Source organism: Oryza sativa, chromosome 11 (genome assembly GCF_034140825.1).
Source record: "Oryza sativa Japonica Group chromosome 11, ASM3414082v1".
NCBI classification, from domain to species: Eukaryota; Viridiplantae; Streptophyta; class Magnoliopsida; order Poales; family Poaceae; genus Oryza; species Oryza sativa.
Genome location: NC_089045.1, coordinates 28,138,260 through 28,153,276, shown reverse-complemented (window position 1 = coordinate 28,153,276; position 15,017 = coordinate 28,138,260). Strand labels below are relative to the sequence as shown.

Here is a 15,017-nt window from a genome sequence, read left to right as displayed (position 1 = left end):
TTGTGGTAAATTGTGTTTGTTGTTAAATTGTCTCTAATTTCCTAAGAATGCAATTATTATGGGATGGAGGAAGTATTAGTTATATGGAAATGGTATCAATACTATCGGAAAGATTTCCATACCGTTTTCACCTTGTTTTTATGCGATTGCGCAATCTTCTCCATGTCACATTGGTCGTCAAGCTGGAGCTCCTTGAGGAGAATCCATTACAGTGAAACGCCAGACCAACCTCTCGAGCCTAGGCCATTGAATTTTGATTATAGTGTGGCTCCGCCTACACCCTCTCATTGTTTAGAGTTGTTTTTTTTCCGAAGTAATTTTCTCTTATATTTTTCTTATTTGTACCTTTGTTCCCCTCCTCTCGGTATAGGCTTGTCTGGCCGATTGTATTGTGTGACAAAAACTCTTTTCTTTCTAATATATTGACATGCATGCCATGGGCGGTGATTTAGTCTTTGGATTTATGGTCCTCAATACTCCATGTCATTCTTGTTTTTTAGTGTGGTTTTGTATGTTCGGTTGTGTGCATCTCAGTTACGTAGAGATCGGAAGTATTTTCAAAATTATTGTATCACATTAATATAATTAACTGAGTTCAATAAAAACTTTCCATTATCTAAAAAGTTTTGCATGCCATGGATCATCCAGGTCGCTTAGCTTGTTCAAGGGGATTGGACTGACAGATTCGATTCGTTCGTTCGAAGATGCTACTCATCTAGCCAAAGAATGCCCTTTCACAGCTATGGTATGGAACAAAATTTGCCTTTGGCAAGGACATACTGCCTATACCCTTCAGAGCTCATCTTGCACCTTCAAAAATTGGTGGGAATCATTATGCAAGCTAAGGCCTATAGCTACAAGGAAGCTAATTCTTAAAGACCTTGCAATAACGTGGTGGAATATTTGGCTAGAACGAAACAGAAGAATTTTATGTCACTCTTCACAAGACGAGAACCAGGTGGCCTCCTTAATCAAGGAAAATATAAGCCAAATTAATTTGTCCAGATGTTAAATGCTGTTGTTCTTTAAGTCGCTTGTATCATGAGGTTTTTTGCCTAGTTGGCAAGCCTCTTCGTTCGACCGCTAGACGGTCTTTGCGTTTCTGTTTATGTATTCTGACCTTATATTCCCTCTAATACATTCGGCAAGTCTTTTGCCGCTTTTCGTTTCAAAAAAAAAAAAATTCGTTCGTTCGATCCACAGGGTTATAATATACGTTGCTTTGCAAAAGAAGAAAAGAAAAGTAAATATTCTGACCTCCCGCCTATGCTTTGTTTTCCTTGCTAGCCGGTGCTGTAGCATTTGCATCTGGTTCGATCTGTACACGTGTATAAGCTCTACCATCTTGTTCAGCATCCACAAAGGCTAAGCCTTAATTTGCACGCTACAGTCTATCAACCACTTTAATTTGGTCCCTCTACTCTATATACAAATATTGCCCAAGTATTCACCAGCTAGTAGTACATAGAAGAAAGATCAAGATCAAGATCAAGATCAGCTTGAATTGTTTTTAGCTTTTCCTGCAGCTGTAATTCTCTCTCCTTTCCTTTGCTTGTAACCTCTGTACATCTGTGCTACTTTGTAATTTTTCTCTTCTAATATTAAATTCCGGCAGATCTCCTACCGTCGTTCTCCTCAAAAAAAAGATCAAGATAGAGAGATATATCATAAGATAATTGCATCCTACGACAATGGCGCACCTGACGAACGGCGCGGTGGACTCGCTGCTGGGTGTGTTGTCGAAGGTGGTGAAGGACGAGGCGAAGCTGCTGGGAGGCGTGGAGGGCGACATCCAGTTCATCAGGGACGAGATGGACAGCATGAACGGCTTCCTCCTCCACCTCACCAAGTCCAAGACGCCGCACAACGACCAGCTCCGCGCCTGGATGAAGCAGGTCCGCGACGTCACCTACGTCGCCGACGACTGCATCAGCCTCTACATGCGCGACCTCATCCCGCCGGAGGCCGGCCTCTGGCCGTGGCTCCGCCACATCCCCAAGCGCCTCCGCACGATTCCGGCCCGCCACCGCCTCGCCAACAAGATCCACAAGCTCAAGGACCGCGTGCGCGAGGTCGGCGAGAGGCGCCTGCGCTACGACGTCAAGCTCCCAGAACTACACAATTCGGAGGAGTCGTCGTCGTTGCTGGTCGCCCGAGACAGCAAGGTCGAGGAGAAGAGGGACGAATTCCTACGTGCCATCGACCATGTCCACCATGCTCCTCCTTCACCTTCAGCGATCGAGATGCTCCCTCTTGATCTTGGAAAGGATGCTCTCGAACACCTACATGATATCAAGAAATGCCTCGATGGGGGTCATGTCGCCAGCATGAAGATGCTGCTTCGTGCTCTGTATGCCTATCCCTACGGTACCATAGAAGAATTGAAAGACTTATCCAACAGTCTTAAGATTAAAGGAGCAGATGTGGCCAAATTGGTGATGATTTTCTGCTACAGCAAGCTGCCCACGCATTGCAAGAGCTGCCTGCAGTACCTGGCTGCCATGGGAGAGGAAGATAAAATCAATAGGGCGTGCTTGGTCAGGCGATGGGTCGCCGAGGGCCTCCTGCCCCTCAGGGTCGTCGAACCGCCTCTTACCACCACCATGGAAGAAGCCGGCGAACTCTGCTTCAAGGAGCTCGTCTTTCGAGGCTTTCTTCTTCCTGCTCCTTCTCCTACAGATCATCCTCAAGATGACGATGTAGCTGTTGGTACATGCAGCCTAAATCTCAAGAGCTGTGTCGTTGATAATGCAGTCAAGAAATTCATCCCCGACATCTCCAAGAGCGATAATTTTGTGGTTGACCTGCCTACCCACCTTCAGCTTCAGCTCAAAATCAGACATATGGTTCGATCGACCTTTCCTGCAACTGCGTCAGCAGAAGAGAAACAGCAACCACAGCAGCAGCTGAATCCCATGGATGGGATGGTGAAGCTCCTCAAGGAGTTACCTGAAGAGTATCGGCTGAACGTGATAGATCTAGGGGGCTGCCAGAGATTGGAGAAGAGCCACCTCAAGAGTATCTGCAAGGTGACCTCCCTCAAGTATCTGAGCCTCCGGAACACCGACGTTTCCAGTCTGCCCAAGAAGATGGAGGACTTGTGGCAGCTGGAGACGCTCGATATCCGGGACACCAAAAAGATGCCGGCCACCGCCATGAGGCGCATCTACCTCCTCAACCTGAAGCATCTCCTTGCCGGCAACAACATCAATACCGACGGCGGTGGCGAAGGCAAGAAAAATGAGTCAGGCTCCACCGTGCTGGTACCTCACAGGATCGGGAAGAAGACGGAGACATTGCGCCATGTCCGGATTAAGGACGGCCAAGCCGACCTTGCACGGATTGGGTCTCTAGAGCAGCTGAGGAAGTTGGGAGTCGTCCTCGACGGCAGCCAAGGTAACATCACTCATTTGCTTGAAGCAATCTCCAAGCGGAGAGATACCCTGCGCTCACTGTCAGTCTGGATCACGGAGCCACCGCCACCGCCGGCTGCGGAGCACATGGCCGGCGACGACGTGTTCGTGACTCTTGACCATTCACAAGAAGAAATCCTAGCTCCCAGTAAACTTGAGAGCTTAGACCTCAACCTCAAGTGCTTCTTCAAGGGAGGAAATGGCGGCGACAAGAGAGGCTACAAGCTCCCTACATGGATCAACGAAAAGTTCCAAGCGCTTTCCAAGATCACTCTACGTTACACCCTACTGCGCGACGACGGTCTGCGGATCCTCGGCAAGCTGAAGAGCTTGCGCTGCCTCAGGCTGCTTCGCAAATCATACATCGAAAGCGAGGTCACCCTCGAGGAGGGGGAGTTCGGGGAGCTGAGGCTCCTCCTGCTTGATCATGTCTCTGATAAGACGGCCTTGTTGATCAAAGCCCGTGCAGCTCCCAAGCTGGAGAAGATTGTGTGGAACTTGAACAAGACGAAGACGTTGGTGACGATCTCCCCCGACGACATTGCTGGGATCAATAACACGGCCATACTTCGCTTCAAGGCCGCCGATGCAGCAGCTCCTACGAAGGAGAAGGTTGACTGGAACTGCAACAGCACGAGGAAGATCACTCCGGACATCATCCGGGGTTCAATCGAATTCAATCAAGTCCAAGAGGGAGCTCAAGAATTCCTCAAGTAAGTCCGAGGGAGCTCAAGATCTCATGAAGTGCGTGTTCCCCTTACCACGCGATCGATCTATATACGTTGCTTCATCACAGTAGAAGGAGATCAGAATGTGGAAAGAATAATTAAATGAAGACCTACTTACATATTTCTATCTGGCCGGTTCTGGTAAGAATTAATAATCGCAAGTTCACTGCCGCGTGTATATATATTCATTATATTGCAAGGTTGTAACCTGTGTGTGCTGTGATTTAGTTGATCTGTCCAACATAACAATGCATGTCTCGTACTAGCTCTGTTTGCCGCACGGGTGCCCTGTGTCAACCAACCCACCGCTTGTCGATGCCGCTGGGTGCCACCGTAGGCCCCAACCCACCGCGCGCACCGGCGAGGCAGCTGGCTGCCTCTGACCGCCATGTGTGTCGCCCTTGTTGCCACTGTCAGCCGACCAGATCTAGCAAAGAGATGCCAAACCCTGCCACATCTTCTCCTCCGGTGGTGTGGAGGTCACTGTTGACGTGCCAAGCCATCGCCCCGGTCGTCGCCGCTCCCAGATCTAGCACGCCTAGGCGCGCGAATTCGGACGCCTAGCCTTCCCAGAGCCACGCCGTCGACCGTCGCATCACTCCCCTCACTGGTGGAGAAATGATCTTTGCTGGGTCGACCCAAAACCACAATAGTCCTAGTTTCAAAAAGAACCGGGACTAAAAATAATCTTTAGTCTCGGTTAAAAACCCTACCGCCATTTTATGATCTTTAGTCCCGGTTGGGGTTACCAATCAGGACTAAAGATGATCTTTAGTCCCGGTTAATCCCCTGTCAGATGAATATCAGGAGGCCGAGGATCTTTAGTCTCGGTTGGTGACATCACTTTAGTCCTGGTTGGTATTACCAACTGGGACTAAAATTGAAACCAACCAGAACTAAAATTGTACGTGTAGTATATAATCCCTATCACTTATCCTCTCCTCCACAATCGCAACTCACAGATCGAACCTCTCCCCCTTCTCCTCCTCCATTCCTACAGATCAGATCTACCCTCTCTTCCTCATCCCCTCTCCTCCACCTCCTCCCCTTCCTCCTCCTCCCCCTCCTCCCCTTCCCATCCGTTGGGCCGGCGGCGGGCGGAGCGGGGCCGCAGGCGGCGGCCGTGGCGAGTGGCGGCAGCGGCTTTGTTTGTTTTTTCTTAATTTGTGATTCACTGATATGTATAAATTTGTGATTTATTGTATTGATCTGTGATGTATTTGATTTGTTTTAGAATCTGTGATGTATTTGATTTATGTGTATAAATAACTTTAAGATTTGTGATGTGGATTTGGTGATGTGAATTTGGGATGTTACTTTGATTTAGGGATTTGGGGTTTGATTTGGGGATTTGCATGCCACTTGATTCGGGGTTTGATTTGGGGATTTGCATGCCACTTGATTCGGGAGAAAATAAAAAGAGAAAAAAAAATCAAAGGGGACCATCCGGTTTGTCTCGATTGGTGTTACCAACTGGGACTAAAGATGATCGTTAGTCCTGGTTATTTCAACCGGGACTAAATATGTCCATCTTTAGTCCCGGATTGCTACTCCCGGTTGAAAAACCGGGACTAAAGGGGGTTACCAACCGGGAGTAAAAATTGGTTCTCCACCAGTGCCTCATCGTCGTCGCCTCTCGCCCATCGCCACTACGGCCGGCATCGCCCTGGATCTAGGTCGTGGGCTTCAACGGTGACCTACTGAAAAAGACGAAGATCGAGAAGATACGTAAAATAAGATAAGGTGTATGATTAATTAAGTATTAATTATTTTACGGTCTACTTATAATACGATCTATTTAATTAATAGTTAGTTTTTTCTAATTACCATAGGAGCTACTAAAAATACCTAATTAGCATTGAGATATATATAGATACATATGTATATATGATAAGCCTTTCAGGAATTGGCTTTGCTGGTGATCAGAATCTTTGGGCATGCTGCTGCGGTAATCGCACCGGAAATCGTATATAGTGAGTGACTACGTTGATCGTGGCCGTAGATGAGATCAAGGTTGCTTGCTCAGCTGGTGAGATTATTCGATCCACTGTTCCTTTGGAAAAAGAAAAGGAAAATATTCGACTCGATGACCTCCCTGCCTACGCTTTGGTACATCGTTTTCCTTTGCTAGCTAACATTGGTCCCGGTTCGTATTGCTAGCTTGTTCATCTACGTAGGAACTTTAGTTAGCATTTTGTTCAGCATATAGCTAGCTTGCACGCTACCCATATACTAGCTGCTAGCTAGCCTTGCTGATCAATGGACTCTACCTCGGGAGATCATAGAGAACTTTTACGGTACAATATACTACCAGTATATACTTGTAGTATAAACAATCTAACAGTGTAGATTGATTTATCTCCCTACGTAATGATACTGCAGTATAAACTTAAAAAGGGCAAACTTGTCTTTTTTTAATCAGTCGGGTCACAGTAAAGAAATCAAAACAACACACCGTGTGAAAAAACAACCGCTGCTATTGAGTCGTATATATTTTATAATCTCTGCAACTGAATCTACACTGAATCAGCTCGCCGCCGTGTCTAGCTATGGGCCGTGAGGCTCGGCAGAAGGACGAGCGCACGGTGAGCCGGACCGCCGTGAACATCAACCTCCTGAGCCCAGTCGCCTGGGTCCAACGGTCCAACCTCTCCTCGCTACTCGTTAGATCACGCCGCCGCATGAGCGTTGTTGTCAAATCAATGCTCTTCCCCACCGCACGACGAGATCCAGAAATAAATTGAAACGCCTTTTCTAATTTTCTATTAAATTCCAAATATATCTTTTTATATATTGCCAGTATATACTGGTAGTACATTGTACCGTAAAAGTTCTCTATAAATATTGCATCGATCAACTCTAGTTGTCATCCAAAATTTCGCTGAATTCAGCTCATTTCCAAATACACATACAATATATTATTCACAGGTAGCACTGCAGTGATTAAGTAGCTATTGAGAGTGAGTGAGAAAGAGATCAAAGACGATGCTGGAATCTGGATGACCCTCACATCATCAAGATGCTGCTTCGTTCTCTGTACGCCCATCCCTATGGGACCAAAGAACTGGAGAACTTGTCCAATAATCTTAGAGAATGAGTGTCGAAACTAGATTTCGGCAATAATGAAAGGGGGTGGCTATCAAGCTAGAAAAGTGTATGGGTTTGGAGACAAAGGATTTATACAGGTTCAGGCCTTCTTATAAAAGAAGTAATACCCTACTCCTGTCCGGGGATGAATCCGCCGAGTGTATTATTGATTGTGTGATTCGGGAAAAATCAGCATATGCCCCTAGAGGCGCCCGGACCCCCCTTATATATGGGAAGGAGTCCGGGTTACAAAAGATAATCCATATTCCTAACGGAATATGAAGATAAAGGTAAAATACAGTCGTAACCGACTAAGTCTCAGGGTGTTTCCTTGATACACAAGTTAAGAAACAAACCCAAGATACAGACAAGATATTCTATCTACATTAGGTATCCTGTACCCAGTTCGAATACCATCGCCGTGTAGATATGGGATACCCATAATCTCCACAGTAGCCCCCGAGTCCTTTGCAGTCGACCATCGTAGCCCTCTCAAAGATGATAATCCGAGTACTTCAAACTCTTCAAGCCAAAACCTGCCGAGTGGACTGTAAAGGGCGAAAAGATAAAGAATATGGTGCATCGAATAGATGCACCTAATTAGGTGTAGCCCCCAACTATGTGATTAGTTAACAAACTAAACATATAGTTGAAAGACAATATAATAACACAATTGTGCATTACATGACAAAAGCGTACGCGGCGCCTAAATAGGCATGCTAGCCGACTGCTTTTTAGCCACAATAAAAGAAATCCGAGTGGTTTACACTCTAAAAGGTTCACGAATGAACATACTTGACAGGTATCCGAATAAAAACTCTAAAGATTACCCATCAAGTATTATGAAGATTATGGTAATAAATAAGTCGAATAGCCTAGGCCTTGACTATTTACCATAATGAAAATAGGTATATAACATACCAAGGAAGTGACTATAATAAAAACAAGTCATTCCTAGTTAACCCAAACAGCTTTTGTTAGCCTAAAAAAGCTTGCAAAAACAGCATAACGCCTTTCTGTCGGGCACCTTTTTAATTCGCATTGCAATAATTCCAAAGAATTATATGACCGCATAAAAAGGATTTGATCAGCATTGGGCAACACTGTTGTGCGCATAATATTGCCAAAGCAAAATATGCCTAAGTCCCTAAGGAACACAATGGGCCACACTGTTAAAAGTATTGGGCTGAAATACTGTTCAGGCCTAGGCCCATTAGCACCTCCGATACCCTTAACTGAAAAATCCGATATCCAAGCGACGCTTCGTCTTCCCCGCCGGAACTCTCGCCATTTTCCCCACTCCTTGCTACAGTGAAAAGCTGCGCCGGCGAACTAGGGTTCACAACTCCGGCCAAATCCACCTCCGAAAAGTGCATCAAAATCCTTCCCGTGATCCACCGCCTCAATTCCTCACCTCTCCCAAGCCATCCCTCGAATCAAATCAGCACATTTGAGAAAAATCGATGGCGGAAGAGAGAGAAAGCTTCGAAAGCCAATGGGCGCCGTCCGACGTGACGGAGGAGAACCTGAAGGAGATGGTGGCGCACGGCGTTCTCCCAGCCAAGGAGATCATCGGGTGGCGGCCAGCATGCGGTGAGGCTTTCCCGACCCCTGATACACATGAGATCGTAGTCTTCTCGCATTTCTTCTACGGCGGCTTTGCTCTTCCGACCTCAAAATTTTTCCGTGGGATCTTGAATTTCTATGGAATCAGCTTGCATCACCTAAACCCGAATTCCATAGTGCATATCGCCAATTTCGTCCATGTATGTGAAGCCTTTTTGGGGATCAAACCTCACTTTGCCCTATTCCGCCGGATCTTCTTCCTCAAGCCCCAACCAAACAAGAACAAACCGTGTGTAGTCGGGGGGGCAGGATTCCAACTAAGGGGTACTCTGAGCCAAAAATATTTCTCGATGCCCTTCAAAACTTCGAACAAAGGATGGCATGCAAACTGGTTCTATGCCCAGAATCCCGAGCCTGCTCTTCCCGGGTACACTTGTCTCCCTCCAGTGTACCAAGATACTTGGAACTCTCTTCCAATCGGAGATGAAGCAGCACAAGCCTTGGAGTTGTTGGATCGTATGTTAAATCTTAAACAACAAGGCTTACAGGGAGAGCAAATCACTCGGCACTTCATCAAATGCCGACTGGCGCCACTCAAGGAAAGATCCCGCACGGCATTCGAGTTCGACGGCAAACATGATCCCAACCGTGAAGAACCAGACTCCCTGGATTTCAAAATCATGAAGGAGAGGATGCACAAAATCTTCTCAAATGCAATTGTAGTCAGCTACTCTCACCAACTGCCAGTTGTGCCATACAACGCATTCAATCCGCCTCCGCAGGTATGTATCTGAAACCTTCAAACCGTGATCAGAACATAGTCGTATCTTCATGCTGAGTTGACTAACTATGGAAGCATCTTATTCAGGAATATGCATTGATGAAGTCAGATCCACCAGTTTCTCAGCGCCGGTCTCCTCGCCAACACACCGCTCAGGGAGGCGGAGGGCCAACGATCAGACAAGATCCGCAACCTCAGTCCTCCAAATTGACTGGTCAAACAGGTCCTCGCAAGAGAAAGCTGGTACTTGATGATGATGAAGGCGACGATGATAAATCTGGGGATAAGGGCTCGCCTAGTAAACCCCCAAAGCGTACCATGCCCAGGAAAAAACTGGCTGGCCGTGCAATGCCAAAGATCAGAACATCTTCCAGGTATTAAACCTCTCGGTATGATTCCGCTTCGGCATGTTCTGCTCATGAAAATGATGCTGAATACTGAAAGAACACTCTGCAGGAAACCATCTGATATAGATCCATCTGGAAAAGACCCTGATCCGGCTATGACAGAGCAAAATATATCCAAGGACCCCGAGCCAACTACTGAAAACCAGCCGACTGCTGAAAGCCAGCCGACTGGCGCCCATGCTTCGGGAGATAGGGCCAATCCGAGTGACCTGCCGCCGACTGGAAACCAGTCGGCAACAACTGAAACGGCAACAACTCAAGAGCCCCCGACTGGAAACCAGTCGGACGCAGGCCCTGATCAAGAGATCCCCGAGGTAGAAGCGCAGACGACGACTTCACAAGGACCAGAGGCTGGTAACGACTCGATAGCTGGGTCTTCAGGTAAAGAACAAAGATCACCTCACGCTCAGCTAGGTACATCTTCAGGTTAGTTGTCTTCTCAAACAATGGCGATTTAAATAACCTCAGTTTATCGGTCTAATGTCTTGGAAACACATCAGGACCATCAGGTGATGACGGAGAAGAAATCCCTCGTATAAAGGCGACCGACGACTCTCGTCCTCCTATCTTGATCAAATGGTGGGACGAGAACTCACAAGCCGCCGGCATAGTCATAAACCGTCAAAAAGAAGATGAAGAAGTGTGCCAGCTGAAGAAAGCGCTCGGAGAAGCCACTCGTATTGTAAATGTAAGTCTTCCGAGTGACGGCCTTCGGTAACTTTGTTTTCTTTTTAGCAGAACTGAACCATGATCCATCATGCAGAGAATCCATCTTCGCAATGAGGCCAAGACTACAACTCTGGAAAAGCTGGTTCCTCATTTGGGAACTCTAGAAGCAGTTAGGGACCAGCTGCATGAGGCCAAGGAGTGCGCCAAAAAGACAGAGAAAGAGTTAAGGGACCGAATCGCCCAGCTCCAGGATTCAAACTATGAGCTGAGTGGTTCGTCAAAAGGTAATCCCTAGATCCGTTTCATCGGTTTAAACTGGCATAACTGTATCCTTAACCATCTGAATTTCAAACAGCGCAAGCCGCCAGGATGGAACAGATGGCGAAGCAAATTGAAGCCCTGGAGAGAGACAAGACAGAACTGGCTGCGCAAAGGGACTCAGCCTTAAAGGAAGTCGAAGGTAACGCCAGCTGACAACCTGAGCTTCTCTCCTTATAATGCAACAGATTCTCATCATAAATGTGTTTTGTAGATCGCAAGATCAAATCTCAAGCTCAGTTTGACGTCCTGGTTGGTAAGATCAAGAGGCTTGAAGGAGCGAGGGATAACGTCGCCAATGCCGCTGCACCAATTATCCAAGCCATGTTCCTCAATAATGGTGGTCCGAGTGCACTCGACGCAACCGAAATATTTGATAAGCTGAGTGTTGCTCCGGAAGTATATTTCAAGAACATCAAGAAAGCTGGAAGTATGGGAGCTGGCATGGCCTTGGCGATGACAAAATCCTTGTACCCGAGAATTGAAATCGACACCATTGATGGATTTGCAGACGGGACAAGTGAAGAAGCCGCCCTTGATCTTATCAGCAGTGCGCAAACTGCGGCTGACAAAATTGCGAGTGATGTTGTAGAGCAATTTCGCAACAACGACCTCCAGCCGAGTAATGATGACTCTGATGATGAAAGGACTGATTCTGACTGAGTGTAAATGTAATATATGGAGGCTCAATTTGTACAATACTGGTGTATTTATGCTGTGCTTGATGATTCTTGCAAAGTTTTTGATTTCTTAAAAGTTTTTGCTAAGTTTTGTTGAGCCTAAAACCCAAAGAAGCTATTAAAAACTTTCAGTCCTCGCAAACTAAGTAGAAAAACCAAACAAGGCAATGATAAACCAAGTAAGCAAACTGAATTGATAAAAAATCACACTCCATTATTATGATGATAGCCCCCGACTGACAACGGCAAGAAGAAAACTTGATGTTTGACAGTCAAAATAGGGAAATACAATGATAAAGTTAAGCGTAGAAACGACGAAGATGTTCAATGTTCCAAGAGTTGTCGACGAGAGTGCCGTCTTCGCGCTTGAGTCGATATGAACCTGGCCGGGTAACTTCAGAGATAATAAACGGCCCTTCCCATAGAGGAGATAACTTGTGCCGATCTCGTGTGGTTTGAATTTTCCGTAAAACCAGGTCGCCGACTAGAAAGGCACGAGATCGAACATTGCGATTATGATAACGTCGCAACCCTTGTAAGTACCGAGCTGACTGAATCAAAGCTGCTTCGCGGACCTCTTCCAGTCGGTGCAAGTCGTCCACTCGGTCATCTTCATAGCGTTCTTCACGGAAATTACGGAAGCGCAAAGATTCGAATTCAACTTCACTCGGCAACATTGCTTCTGCCCCATAGACAAGGAAAAAAGGTGACTGGCCTGTGGCTCGACTGGGTGTAGTTCGCAAAGACCAAAGTACTGATGGCAACTGTTGCACCCATTTGCCGGCATAGGGTTTTAACCGGTCAAAAACACGTGCTTTAATCCCTTGAAGTATCATGCCATTGGCTCGCTCCACCTGTCCATTGCTCATGGGGTGTGCCACGGAGGCATAGCAAATCTTGATTCCAAAGTCCTCACAAAAGTCTTTAAAAACTCCGCCAGTGAATTGTGTGCCATTATCAGTGATTATCCGATTGGGCACTCCAAATCTATGCACAATGTGGATGAAGAAGTCGCGAGCATTATCTGCTGTGATTGTGACAACCGGTTTAGCTTCAATCCACTTGGAAAATTTATCAAAGGCCACAAAGAGATGCGTGTAACCGCCGACTGCCTTTTTAAACGGGCCAACCATGTCGAGCCCCCAAACCGCAAACGGCCAAGACAGCGGGATAGTTTGCAACTCTTGAGCTGGTAAGTGAATTTGTCTGGCAAAAAATTGGCAACCTTCACATGTGCGCACAATTTTGTCGGCGTCGGACACTGCAGTAGGCCAGAAAAAACCCTGGCGGTAAGCTTTGCCGACAATGGTGCGCGCAGCCGCATGGTTTCCGCATATCCCAGAATGTATGTCTTTCAGCAATTGTCTCCCTTCCTCTAAAGAAACGCAGCGTTGCAGAATTCCTGAAGGGCTTTTCTTGTATAACTCAGATTCGTGCAAAACGTAAAGTTTGCTCCGCCTTGAAATCCGCTCGGCTTCATCTTTGTCTTGAGGGAGCTCTTGAGAAGTTAAAAATCGTATGAAGGGCTCTCGCCAGTCGGCTTCAACCATAGCTATGTCACGAGTGTCTGCATCTTGAGTGGTATCTTTATGAGGTACGGTCGGTGTATAAAGGTGTTCGACGAAAACATCTGAGGGCGCCGTCTCGCGCTTGGATCCAAAATTGGCAAGTCTGTCGGCGGCTTCATTGTTGTGTCGAAGAACGTGACTGAGCTCGAGTCCATCGAACTTGTCTTCCAATTTGCGCACCTCTTGTCGATATGCCATCATATTGTCGTCAATGCAGGACCACTCTTTCATAACTTGGTTGACAACCAGCTGTGAATCACCACGAACAATTAGACGCTTTATCCCTAGGGAAATTGCAATCCGTAGCCCATGAAGGAGCGCCTCATACTCGGCGACGTTATGAGACGCCGAAAAATGTATCCAAAGCACATAACTTAGTCTTTCTCCAGTCGGGGAAATTAAAACCACTCCGGCTCCAGTGCCCGAAAGTCTTTTTGACCCGTCAAAATGCATGGTCCAGTGCTCTATTTTCTCCACGGGGGTATCCTCTTGGCACTCGGTCCACTCGGCGACAAAATCAGCTAACGCTTGAGACTTGATTGAAGTGCGGGGCTTGAATGATATGTCCAAAGACATCAACTCCAAAGCCCACTTAGCAATCCGCCCATTTGCTTCGCGGTTGTGCAGTACATCGCCGAGTGGAAATGATGTGACCACCGTTACCGAGTGACCTTGAAAGTAATGAGACAGCTTCCTGGTAGTAATTAAAATACCATATAACAGCTTCTGAACCTGAGGGTACCTCGCTTTGGAGTCGGCCAGGACCTCGCTGACGAAGTAGATTGGTCGCTGAACTTTCTGGACATGGCCTTCTTCCTCACGTTCGACAACCAAGACTGTGCTCACGACCTGGGAGGTGGCTGATACATACAGCAACAACGGCTCCTGCGGGTGTGGTGAAGCTAAGACCGGCGGCTTGGTGAGGAGTTGTTTGAGATCTTCGAAGGCCTTCTGTGCTTCGGGTCCCCATTGGAAATTATCTGTTTTCTTCAGTAGCTTGAAGAAGGGCATCCCCCGCTCGCCAAGTCTTGAAACGAATCGGCTGAGCGCCGCCATGCATCCAGTCAGCTTCTGAACATCTTTCTGGGTGCTTGGCGGTTTCATGTTGAGGATAGCGGTAACTTTCTCCGGGTTGGCTTGGACGCCCCTATGAGACACCATAAAACCAAGCAGCTTCCCTGACGGTACTCCGAAGGTGCACTTTTCAGGGTTTAATTTCATCCTGAAGGCGCGGATGCTCGCGAAGGTTTCTTCTAGATCCAAGATCAGATCATCCTTTTGCTTGGTCTTGACGACTACGTCATCCACATAGGCTTCAACGTTGCGGCCGATCTGTGTTGAAAAGCATCTCTGGATCATGCGCTGATAGGTTGCTCCTGCGTTTTTTAATCCAAACGGCATGGTGACGTAGCAGTATGCCCCAAAAGGCGTGATGAATGAAGTCTTCAAGCAGTCGGATTCGGATTCCTTCAGTCGGATCTGATGATACCCCGAGTAGCAATCCAGAAAACTAAGAAGCTCGCAGCCGGCGGTTGAGTCAACTACCTGGTCAATGCGAGGCAACCCAAAAGGATCTTTAGGGCAGGACTTGTTGAGGTCAGTGTAATCAACACACATGCGCCATTGCCCTGTTTTCTTCCGAACTAGAACCGGGTTTGCCAGCCAGTCGGGATGAAGGACTTCTTTGATGAAGCCTGCTGCTAACAACTTGGTCAATTCCTCCTTGATCGCGTCCTTCCTGTCTTGTGCAAATCGGCGGAGTCGTTGTTTAATAGGCTTGGCGTCTTCTTTGACATGTAA

At 47.0% G+C, this 15,017-nt stretch overlaps 1 protein-coding gene across 1 annotated transcript; it reads left to right on the top strand.

Annotated features, from left to right (window-relative positions):
* The first annotated feature begins 1,299 nt into the window (after positions 1-1,299).
* LOC4351041 (disease resistance protein PIK6-NP-like) lies at positions 1,300-4,390 on the top strand. Its single transcript, XM_015760337.3, has 2 exons — positions 1,300-1,528; positions 1,616-4,390. Exon 2 carries the CDS (start codon positions 1,692-1,694, stop codon positions 4,128-4,130), a length of 2,439 nt encoding a protein of 812 aa, XP_015615823.1. The 5' UTR covers positions 1,300-1,528; positions 1,616-1,691; the 3' UTR covers positions 4,131-4,390.
* Positions 4,391-15,017: the final 10,627 nt, after the last annotated feature.

Bases quoted from the DNA above. Each gene is read 5' to 3' on its own strand.
- LOC4351041 (XM_015760337.3), top strand. From the start codon at position 1,692: ATGGCGCACCTGACGAACGGCGCGGTGGACTCGCTGCTGGGTGTGTTG.